Source organism: Podarcis cretensis, assembly GCF_951804945.1.
Source record: "Podarcis cretensis genome assembly, chromosome: 10".
Classification (NCBI taxonomy): Eukaryota; Metazoa; Chordata; class Lepidosauria; order Squamata; family Lacertidae; genus Podarcis; species Podarcis cretensis.
This window is the reverse complement of record NC_137179.1, coordinates 18,704,697-18,717,284: the sequence shown is the minus strand read 5'-3', so window position 1 is coordinate 18,717,284 and position 12,588 is coordinate 18,704,697. Positions and strand designations below refer to the sequence as shown.

Below are 12,588 nucleotides of genomic sequence, written 5' to 3'. Positions count from 1 at the left end.
GAAAAATTATTTCCAAACCAAATGAGATAAGTAATTGTTTTCAAAGTTTTTTCAGAAAATTATACGCACAAGGGCCAATAAATGAACAAGAAATAGAAGAATTTATCAAGAAGTATGGATTACCAAAAATTTCAGAGCAAAGTAAAATGACTTTGAATGAGAAAATAACAGCACAAGAGATAGAGGGTGCCATTCAGAATATGCAATTGGGAAAATCTCCAGGACCAGATGGTTTGACCGCCAGATACTATAAAGCACTGAAGGAATGGTTAATACATCCATTGAAAGAAGTTTGCAATGAAATTCTAGAGGGGAAAAAGGCACCCGAATCGTGGAAAGAAGCTTTTATCTCACTTATACCGAAAACTGAGAAGGAAAAGAACCAGGTTAAAAACTACCGCCCCATATCATTACTTAATGTGGATTACAAAATGTTTGCAGACATTTTGGCAAAAAGATTGAAGAGAGTGTTGCTAAAGGAGATTGATAAGGATCAAACTGGCTTTCTTCCGGGGAGACATATGTCAGATAATGTGAGGAACATTATAGATATTTTGGAAATGTTAGAAGTGGACATTAATAGGAAGGTGGTTTTAATTTTTGTGGACGCGGAGAAAGCCTTTGATAACATTTGTTGGAGCTTTATGAAGAAAAATCTCCAAGAAATGGGGGTGGGCCAAGGTTTTGAAAATGGTATAGGTGCAATATATTCTAAACAAAGAGCAAAGCTGATTGTAAATAATGTGGTTACGGAAGAAATACCAATAGAAAAAGGCACACGACAAGGATGCCCAATATCCCCTCTATTGTTTATTTCAGTTCTGGAGGTTTTGTTAAATATGATTAGAGGGGACCAGTTGGTTAAAGGAGTTCAGGTCGGAACTAGACATTACAAATTAAGGGCATTTGCAGATGACCTGGTATTAACCTTGCAACAACCAGACACTAGTACCAAAAGAGTACTAGAATTAATTGAGATATTTGGTCAAGTGGCAGGATTTAAATTGAACAAACAAAAGACGAAAGTGTTGGAGAAAAATCTTACAATGGCTGAAAAAGAGAAGTTTCAGAGTGAAACAGGCCTAGAGATAACAAAAAAAGTGAAATACCTGGGGGTAAACTTAACATCTAAAAATGTGAACTTATTTAAGGATAATTATGATAAATGTTGGACAGAGGTAAAGAAAGATCTAGAAATATGGTCAAGGTTGAGACTTTCCTTGTTAGGCCAAATTGCTGTCATCAAGATGAATGTGCTGCCCAGAATGCTGTTTTTATTTCAAACATTGCAGATATTGGACAAGGTGGAGTGTTTCAAGAAGTGGCAGAAAGATATATCTAAATTTGTCTGGCAGGGCAAAAAGCCCAGAATAAAATTTAAGATTTTAACTGACGCAAAAGAAAGAGGGGGGTTTGCCCTGCCGGACTTAAGACTTTATTATGAATCGGCAGCTTTTTGCTGGTTGAAACAATGGCTGCTTCTTGAGAACACAGACATTTTGGATCTGGAAGGGTTCGATAATAGATTTGGTTGGCACGCATACATATGGTATGACAAGGTAAAAGTACATAAGGGTTTTAAAAACCATATTGTTAGAAAAGCATTATATAATGTTTGGATGCGGTATAAAGATTTGTTAGAAAGTAAAACTCCCAGGTGGTTGTCACCAATGGAAGCCAAAGAGGTGAAAAAACTTAATATGGAGCCTAATTGGCCAAAATATTGTGAAATTTTAGAACAAGATGGTGAAAAAGTTAAATTACAGAGTTATGAGAAACTAAAGCCTAAAGTACGAGATTGGTTACACTATCATCAGATATATGAGGCATTTAAACAGGACAGGAAAATAGGCTTCCAGAAGGAGAGGTCTAAACTAGAAACAGAATTGTTAGAACCCAATACTAAGAATTTGTCAAGAATGTATAATTTGCTGCTAAAATGGAATACACAGGATGAAACGGTGAAATCAGCTATGATTAAATGGGCACAAGACATTGGTCATGATATTATGTTTGCAGACTGGGAGCAGTTATGGACCACCGGTGTTAAATTTACGGCATGTAATGCCTTAAAAGAAAACTTAATGAAAATGATTTATAGGTGGTACATGACCCCAGTCAAGCTTGCAAAAAATTATCATTTGCCCAATAATAATTGCTGGAAGTGTAATGAGACTGAAGGTACTTTCTACCACCTTTGGTGGACCTGCCCGAGGATTAAAGCCTTTTGGGAAATGATCTATAATGAAATTAAGAAAGTCCTAAAGTGGACTTTTCCTAAGAAACCTGAGGCTTTTCTTCTGGGTATGGTTGGCCAATTGGTGCCAAGGAAGGATAGGACGTTTTTTATGTATGCTACTACAGCAGCAAGAATTCTTCTCGCAAAGTATTGGAAGACACAAGAACTACCTACTCTGGAAGAATGGCAGACGAAGGTGATTGAATATATGGGACTGGCAGAGATGACCGGCAGAATTCGTGACCAGGGGAAAGAGACAGTGGAAGAAGATTGGAAGAAATTCAAGATATATCTTAAAAAGTATTGCAAAATTGAGGAGTGCTAGATGTCAGGGAATAAGAAATAGAGAATTGCAGCTGTAACTAATAAGTTAAAGAAAAAGGAAGGTAATGAAAGCGAATTAAATAATTAATTATTGGAGAATTGCTAAAAAAAAATGTTAAAAATTAAGGATGCAGTAAAAGGGAGGTATGGGGAAGTCGGAGAAACAAGGGGCATGAAAACAGGATTATGAAATTATACATGTTGTATATGTTTTTGTTTGTGTATGTGAATGTGTTGTTTGTTTTTATTTGTGTTGGAAAACCAATAAAAATTATTTTCAAAAAAAAGAAAAGAAAAGCAACATAGAACATAGATAGATATAGAGCAGGCATAGGCAAACTCGGTTCTCCAGATGTTTTGAGACTACAATTCCTATCATCCCTGACAACTGGTCGTGTTAGCTATGGGAGTTGTAGTCCCAAAACATCTGGAGAACCGAGTTTGCCTATGCCTGATACTTTATAGAGATATATAGATATACAGTAGATGATAAAGACAGCATATGCGTTCTAGGCAGTATTTAGTACAGTGGTACCTCGGGTTAAGTACTTAATTCGTTCCGGAGGTCCGTACTTAACCTGAAACTGTTCTTAACCTGAAGCACCACTTTAGCTAATGGGGCCTCCTGTTGCCGCCGCACCGCCAGAGCACGATTTCTGTTCTCATCCTGAAGCAAAGTTCTTAATCCGAGTTAATATTCTGGGTTAGCGGAGTCTGTAACCTGAAGCATATGTAACCTGAAGCGTATGTAACCCGAGGTACCACTGTACTAAAATTTAAATACCTCACCCTTCATTAATAACAGCTTACAATGAAAATTAGATATTATGAACAGGGCAAACACAATATTGTAATAACCACACACAAGTCTAAACTGAAGAGAGGGCATGTCAGTTTCCCAGGGTGGACACAGGGACGATTTGCTGCAGACAGCTTTGTCTCAAAGCAAGCTACTTATGTAACAAATAAGGATATTTCTGCAAAGTGGCTTACTTAAGGACAGAGATTTGTAGCCTCTCTTGTGTTTTTCCTCAGCAAAAAAGAATAAAATAAAAGTAGGCAAAGGATTGCATCAGCCGTGACCATCAATCTGAGGTTGACTACCCAAAGGGTTTAAATACATGCTCCAGCTGGTATAAAAACCCACGGGCTTTCAGCTACATTCTAAAGACATGGCACTTTGCTTTTCCCTGTACACAGAGTGGGTGCATTTTGCCAGAGCACCTGATCAAGTGGCAGTGTTAACTCCCTGACAAAGTCCGCAAATCGGGATTACCGGTATGTTTGCAGCCTTTGACACCCTAGATACCTCAGCTGTCCTGCAGTAACCCTAGGTGGTGGTGTTTAGAAGGGACTCCTTTTACTGCTGCAGCTAAAAGGAGAGACAGTCAGCCCTGGTTGGGGATAGGGAGAAATTGACTTTGGCTCACATTGTAATGCAAAGCTGCCTAGTTTGTACTTTCTGAAATAATATGTGAACTGAAACAGTTATTCTTCCAAATTCACATTTCTCCAAATTTTGTGATGCAGGTTTCAAACCATATAATGGGGACAAAACATTCATGTGAGGAGAAAGTATGCATACATTTGTGGAATAATAACATAGGAGATGCATTATATTAGAGAAATTCGCTTGCAAAATGGTACAAATTTGCGGGGGGGGGGGAATGTATACATGTTGTCTTCCCTTGCTAATGGACTGGATGAGAGCCAAGAAATGAAAGCTCAATCTAAATAAGACTGATGCACTGTCCGTGGGTGGTTTAGTTACAGGTTAAATTACAGTGAGCAGCCAGAAACTACTCAGGGGCATGGTAGGGGGGAGCAGAGAGATGAACTGGTGAGTGTGGCTAGCCTTCAGACACAATTGTGGGTATCCTTTCCTCTCCCATTCCAGGTCCGTCTCTCTCTCTCCACCCCTGAGCTCACCCAAATGACCAGTTAGCCATTTAGTCGGTTATTTTTGGACAGCGGAGAATGTGATTGTTCTGTTGTCTTTTAATCCTATGAAAACTGCTCTTGAGAATAAATACTCTGCCCGAGCCAGTTCAAAGTCTTAATCTGATCGCAGCAAGGACTATTTTTAACAGCTGTCTTCAGTTTCTGGTACTGATAACTGAGACTAAAGATGACTAGAAGTAAATACTTCTAAACAATTTCTGTCTGCAACAAATGCAAGACTTGAAAAAAAATTGTTGAGACTAGGGACATATCTGGGCATAGCATTCTTTGCAAAAAAAAAGGGGGGAGCAAGCAAAACAATCAAGAAAATCCCTTTCATGAAGCATGAGGGCAATCTTAAAATTTCATGTGATTATATTTTTGTAAGAAAGTGAAAGTATCCAGGTATGGCCTTCCCTAGAGTATACCATAGACAGGAGTGGTCCACAGGTTGGACTGAGCAGGTCATGCTTCATATCTAACAGAGAGAAAGGTCATGGGACAATTTCTCTAGGCTCTTCTAACCAATCAGTGAATGTCAGTTGGAACACAAATTGAAATGGCTGGAAGCTAGATCTTTTGATCTTTGTGAATTCCTATAGGAACTAACCTGATCCACACCTCCTGGGATAATGTGCAACCCTAACCATGTTTATGGGACGCGGGTGGCGCTGTGGGTTAAACCACTGAGCCTAGGACTTGCCGATCAGAAGGTTGGCGGTTTGAATCCCCGCGATGGGGTGAGCTCCCGTTGCTCGGTCCCTGCTCCTGCCAACCTAGCAGTTCAAAAGGACGTCAAAGTGCAAGTAGATAAATAGGTACCGCTCTGGCGGGAAGGTAAACAGCGTTTCTGTGCGCTGCTCTGGTTCGTCAGGCTGCCACATGACCTGTACAGGGAGCTGTATGCCGGCTCCCTCAGCCAATAAAGCGAGATGAGCGCCGCAACCCCAGAGTCAGCCACAACTGGACCTAATGTTTAACACGACTTTAACCATGTTTACTCAGAAGCAAGTCCTCCTGAATTCAATGAAACTTACTGCCAGTAAGTAGGGAGCAGTACTGCGGTCTTAATTATCAAGTGGCTTATACCCTTTCTGAACAGTCTGAAATAGATATTGGTTCAAAAAAAAAATGCATCTAGAAATGCCAGTTTCAATAAAAAAGAGATTTATAAATATATATTTTGAGAGAAAATACATGTAGAAATATGGATTTAAATGTGAAGTTTTGTGTATCTGGAGAGTAGTGCAGAAGAAGGATGGAACAGACACACACAGGCCAACAGCAGCAAACAGCAGCAAAAGGGACATGGGCCAGAAATAGATTGATCTGCTCATCCAGTGCCAACCCAGAGCTCTTTCTCAAACTAAAATCTAGTTCCATTGCCTCCGAAGGAGAGGGTGTTTACAAATGAGGAAGGAGTTTGTACTCACGGCAATAATATTAACAAAGTCATTCTCTCCCAGCGTGTCCAAAATTGTGACAATGGTGTGTTTGGCAATAGACAGGAGCAAACCCTTCATGCTCCCACTGATGTCCACCACAATGACAATATCTTTGGGTGATGTAGCAGCCTGGATGTACCTTGAGAGGAACAAGAAAGGGAAGCAGTAAATATCAAGTAAGTGTGCAAGAGTAGCACTAGTGGGAGGTTCCTGGACCATATCAGGGAACACGTGTTCCAAGCCAGAAGAAGTGATCTGAATGTATGGTAGAATCAGAAGAATGTATTGATTCCTTTCCTATTTAGCATGGTGATCTAAGGATGCATCCTCTGAATACATGGCCCTTTGACACCTGCAGCATGTGTCTTCAGTACCCATCATACCTGTATTTCTGTCACTGTAATTTGTTTTAACTGTTTTTAATACTGAACTGTTCGATTGTTGTAGTCATCCTGGGACCTGCTGAAGGGCAAGTAACAACAACCAAACAACAACAATAATAACACCCTGCCTTAGGAAAGGTGGTGCATAGATTCTAACAAACTCAAGAACAATTTTAAAAGAACAGATTAAAGCATTTGGGGCTTCTTAATTTAGAGAAATGACCAAGAAGGATAGGATTATGCAAGGTGTGGAGGAAGTGACAGACATAACTTTTCCTCCCTCCCTCATAATATAAGAACTTGTGCTAAATTCAGAATAAATGAAAGAACATATTTCTTCACAACCCACATCTTTAATTTATGGACATTGCTGCAACAAGAAGGGGTGACAGCCACCACTTTAGCTGTTTTTAAAGGAGGATTAGGCAAATTTATGCAGGGTAGGTCTAACAGCAGCCACTCATTACACAGACAGTATGCCAGTTACTAGGAAGCAACAGCTATTGCTTTCAAGCTCTGCTTGTGAGCTTTCCAGTAGCATCTGCTTAACCTCTCATTCCCCAGTCTGGCACTCTCTGGATATTTTGGACTAACTTCCATCACCCTTCGTCAGCATGGCTGTGCTCACTAGTGCTGATGACAATCACACTCCAACACATCTGTAAGACATTTGGTTGGGAAGGTTGTCTTTAACCATTGTGGAAAAGAGGATGCTAGACTGCTTGGGCCTCTTGTTCTTTTGATCGATCGTATTTTTAAAGTATTGGTTTTTTAAAAAACATTTATAAACCACCCTTCACCTGTAATGATATCTGAAATATACTCATCAAGTTGAGAGTGTATTTCATGCTCTTTATTCAGCTCATAGTGGTGAGGAGGAATGGAAGTTCCCCCAAAGTATCTGCTTTATATACATTATTTACCCAATGGGCTGCACGTGATTGACTAATTTTGGAATTCTCCTGTAGGCCAATCAGGTTGTGGATTCACTTCCATCTGGAGCTGGATTGGGTGGCTCCTGCGGACCAATCATACTGCTGCATTGTTCTAGGACCAATCAGACTGCTGCATTCTGAATCCTATTGTTCTAGGACCAATCAGACTGCTGCATTTTGGGATCCTATTCAACTCAGTACATAACAATATCCGTGTGGAATACAACACATAAAATCACATAATGCACTATAATAAAACCATAAGGCCCCTTCCAATAAAAAAGGAGCAGTGAAAAACCCAGAGCAGGATCAACTTCACACCTAAACCACAAAAATGCCTGAGCAAACAGGCTGATCTTAACTTGGTGCCAAAATGGTGAAAGTGACAATGCAACCCGGTGTTCAGGTTAAAACTGTAAAGTGGAAGGAAAGGAGGACCTTTTTCTTCCTCCCCATTTGCAGCCACTCAATGAAGACTGGAGAAGAGACCCAATACTACTACTACTACTACTACTACTACTACTACTACTACTAATAATAATAATATATTATTATTTCTACTCCACCCATCTGGCTAGGTTTCCCCAGCCACCCTGGGTGGCTTCCAACAGAAGGTTAAAAATACATTAAAACATCAGTCATTAAAAACTTCCCTAAAAACAGAAGAATATCAAGAATGGGCAGGGGGTGGGCAGGGGAAGGACGAGACCATGTGAAAAATGAACATACTATTTTAGCTGCAGTTCATTCATTCAGCTTTGTATTCTTGTTATAAAAAAGCGTGCCTAGACATTCCATTGTTGCACCCATAACCTAGGTTTAAGGTGCCATTTAGCTCCTAGCTTTCATATCTCAGTTTCTATCACTGTGCCAACCACACTTCTAAAGAAAGGGTGTTCCACAGGCAGGGTGCCACTACTGAAAAGCCTTGCTCTATGTAATCACCACATAATGTACCCCATTCAATGGCGGAATAGTCACAGGTAGATGATATAGGGAGAGGCAAATCTTCATATATGTACACATAAACACTTGCCTTGACTGTTAGGGAGCAATTTTAGCACTCCCTTTGGAGACAGTGACAAGAAGGAGAAGTTAAAACTGAATAGAGAAAGTGTCACTGATAGTATCTAGAACAAATCTCAGAGGGAAGCAAAAGTTGGAAGGAAGAATAAACTTTGGGTCCCTCCAAATCAAACACAGGAGTATGAAATCTTTTTAAAATCTCTCACCAGCCTCGATTTCGGCAGTCGAAGGAGAGGACCCCATTTTCATCTGGTGTCCATTTTATTCCTGTAGAGACATCAAAACAATTTTGCTGTGGATCTGGCACACACAGGAAAACAAGCAGCCATATTACGTAAGCATCAAAACCTTAACTAGGCCCTTTCCCAGCATTACAATATTATAACAGTTGCTTATTCTGGGATTTCTCTACAGAGTGAAGCAAAACACAATCCAAAAACCTTGAACTCTCTATCAATTGTGCAGAAATCTTAACTGCAAAGCAAACCAATACTGTACTCTGAGGCTGAAATCCTGTGCATATTTACTTTGGAATAAGCCTCATTGACATAAATGTATGAGACAGAGGGTCATCAGTCATGGGCAGGCTCCTAATTTAATTAAATTCATCATTATTACTGTGTACTCACCCTGCCTGAACTGCAGGGAATGGGCACAAACAAGACAATTTATTTTGTCCCATTTATTTTGACTAGTTTATAGTTTTCTCCCATGGACAACATGAATATTGTGGGTGGTGTTGGTAGACCAGTTGATGACTTTTGTGCCTGTTGTAGCAGTTGTAATAGGCTCTGCTAAATGCTGTAATTGAATTTTTCAGACCACCTAAACAAAACTTGCACATCACCAGTGGTCCAAAGAACACATTTTGGGAACCCCTGATTTAGATGTAATATCTACATTTTATGAGTGTTTTCCAAGTTTGGTGGGACAAACTTCCAAGTCAATATGCATAGGGGATCACACCCTAAGGATGTTTAACATTGGCTATGTGGGGTTTCAGACACATAGCACTCAAGTACAACATTCCTAGAGTGAACATGCTAGTGGATGCTTTGTACCAGCCAGGAGTCTAACTTCCTGTTATCTCCTGAGCTGTGACAATTTTCCTCTGCATGTGACTTGAGGGCATGTGAGTGTGTGAGGCCTAATCTGGGCAAGGGAGCACAGCTCCTTCCTTTTGCTCTTCTCCATTTTTGCTTTTACATGTGTTAGAAGAGGTGATGGCCTGTCTGCAGTCACTTAGGAACTAACTCCCTTATGGGATAGTTCTACATGTGTACAGTGGAACCTTGGTTTGCATATGTCTTAGTTTGCATACATTTTGGATTACAAACACGTCAAACCCAGAAGTGCATGTCCTGGTTTGCAACCTTATTTTGGATTACAACCCTTTTTGGTTTTTTTATTACGAACTAATTTTTTTTGGAAGCCCCATTGGCGAAAGCGCGCCTTGGGTTACAACCTGCTTTAGTTTACAAATGGACGTCCAGAATGGATTATGGTTGTAAACCAAGGTACCACTGTATATAGTTTTATAACCTAAGTCTGCCTTCAGGGATCCAACTGTGAACTGAATGATTGTGAGTAAATTACATTTATATTGACTTCAATTAGACTGCCATGTCTATTCTTTTTAAGAGGGACTCAAATGAGCTTGCAACAAACAAACTGCTGTGTATTAAAAAGGGGGATGCACTCTGCTAAGTAAAGGACTTGCTAATGCAAGTTGGGAAGGATTTTTATTAAACAATATATCCTCTCCTGCCTCCCTGAACAGTACCATAGGCTGGTGTATTGTAGCATCTCTGAACGGATTTTGGTTTAGTATACTCCTTTTCTTTGAATAATTAAGGGCCAAACTATATGTTATGGTCTGCCCCTTGAGGGCACACATTTTCTTTCAGAAATTGCATGCTAGGTATGGGCAAATGTTTCAGTTTTTGTTTCTCCCAGTTTCTCATTTCCCAATCATACGCTTAGTACTTCACATTTCCACATGTTTATGAATCATTATGAATCCATTAGCATTTTAGTGTAATTTTCTCCTAATGTACACCTATTTCTCTGCAATCTTGCCTAATACACACAATTTTACAGAGTGATTTCCCAAAATATAACATTTTAAAATATGTTATTTTCCCTAATACATGCATTTTAATGCATACTTTCCCCTAATACATACATTTTTGTACATATTACTTGGCTGTAATGGAAGGGTTCATGTATTGTTTCGGAAAATGTGAACTAGGTAGGTTCACCTTTAAATGCAAACTGAATTGAACACCCTCCAAATCCCTATTGCAAGTACACAGCCTTCCAGCAAGATCAGAACCTGGTGTGGAGTGTAGGAAAGCTTTAGCCCTTGCTCCTTACTGTGCTTGCAATCCAAATCTGGGGCTGTGAGTTCACATCTTTTATTTTCATGGGGGTAAAGTTTCATTCAATCCATGTGCAGTTAAGCCTGAAACCTTTCTAAGAAAATGCCAGATAGGCATGAAGATTTTTACCTGGATAGAGTCTGAAGAATCCTGTAGAGCTGCCAAAGTATTGCCAAGTGAGAGTTGGATCTCTTTCAAAATTGTCCACAAAAACAGCATTCAGTGCTTCAGACATATAAACCCCATTCAAAATATCAGGGTCTGTGACAAAAAGAGGGAATAAGGAAACAATAGTAAGAAAGGGTGTTATGTACTGAGTCGAATAGGATTCAAACTGCAGCAGTCTGATTGGTCCTAGAACAATAGGATCCAAAATGCAGCAGTCTGATTGGTCCTAGAACAATAGGATTCAGAATGCAGCAGTCTGATTGGTCCTAGAACAATGCAGCAGTATGATTGGTTGGCAGGAGCCACCCAATCATGCTCCAGATTGAAGTGAATCCACAACCTGATTGGCTTACAGTAGAATTCCGGAATTAGCCAATCATGTGCAGCCCATTGTGTAAATAATGTATATAAAGCAGATACTTTGAGGGGACATTCATTCATTCCTCCTCACCACCATGAGCTGAATAAAGAGCATGAAATCACTTTGCGACTCTGAGTATATTTCACTGGCGACGAAGGTGGGATCCCGCTGAGCTGACTGCCACACACAGCACCACAGCACCGCCACCTGCCGCACCGCTGCCTCGCACCGTGTATCCAGGCTTCAGCTCTGGGACACAAGGAACTCAGAATGGCAACCGACAGCAGCTTCTCACCGTTCAACCCAGCATCTGGAGACTGGGAAGCGTACGCCTCCCGTTTCACCTTCCTCCTAGAAGCCAAAGGGGTTACCGATGATGCCAAGAAGAGGGCAATATTCTTCAGCGTCTGCGGAGAGGAGACATTTGAAATCGCCCGGGCTCTCCTTGCGCCTGAAGACGTTGCTACTGTTCCATACAAAACAATAATGGAACAGCTGAAGGGGCACTTTTCGCCACAGCCCTCAGTGGTGGCTCGTCGAAATGCCTTCTACGCAAAGCGGCAAGCCCCTGGGGAAACCATGACTGGGTTTGTGACCTCTCTCCGCCAAGCCGCCCGGTTCTGCAACTTCTCAGAGCTGGAGAACATGCTTCGTGACCGCCTCGTCGGTGGCCTGAAGGATGAGAAGCTGCAACGACGCCTCTACGCTAAGAAGAACCTAACGTTCCAGGTCGCTCTGGAGGAGGCCCTGGCAACGGAAGCTGCCGAGAGGTCGACGCAAGAGGCACGGCCGAGCCAGCCGTCCCAACCGAGGGTCCACCACGAAGACCTCACCGATGACTCAGGATCTGACAGGGAGGAGGTGCACCGAGTACAGCAGCGCACTCAAGCAGCCCACATACCACAGCTGCCTCGACGAGAAGGAGGGAACTGCGCAAGCTGTGGAGAAAGTCACGAGAGGAGGACCTGCCGTTTCCGCAACGCAGAGTGCAGGCAGTGCAGAAAATTGGGACACATCACCCGGGTGTGTCGGGCTCGGCCCACCCGACGCCAGGCATCAGATGACCAAGCCAAGAACCCCAGGTCCAATGCACCAAGGCAACTCGACGGAGCTCATGGACTTCCAGGTATACCAGTTGCCCCACCCCAACGTAGAGAAAATTTATGTAGAGGTACAGATAGAGGGGGCCCCATGCCGCATGGAGCTTGACACGGGTTCAACTCTATCCATAATCTCGGCAAGGACCTTAAGGAAACTGTGTCCTACTGGGGGTCCCAAACTCAGGCTGGCCCCATTCACCCTCCGGGACTTCCAGAAACGTAAGGTCCCCACAATGGGGGTGGGGACCTTCAAGGTGCAATACCGAGGGCGGACGCGGCAACTGG

General features: G+C 41.6%; 1 protein-coding gene across 1 annotated transcript in view; it reads right to left on the bottom strand.

The window, feature by feature from the left end:
* The window catches only part of CACNA2D4 (calcium voltage-gated channel auxiliary subunit alpha2delta 4), a 168,469-nt gene that overhangs the window by 135,580 nt on the left and 20,301 nt on the right, over positions 1 to 12,588 (bottom strand). The window contains exons 5-7 of the mRNA XM_079992286.1: positions 10,804 to 10,935; positions 8,500 to 8,560; positions 5,938 to 6,088 (exon numbers count right to left, since the gene is read on the bottom strand). Coding sequence (XP_079848412.1) covers positions 5,938 to 6,088; positions 8,500 to 8,560; positions 10,804 to 10,935 — 344 coding nt within the window. The remainder of the gene's footprint in view (positions 1 to 5,937; positions 6,089 to 8,499; positions 8,561 to 10,803; positions 10,936 to 12,588) is intronic.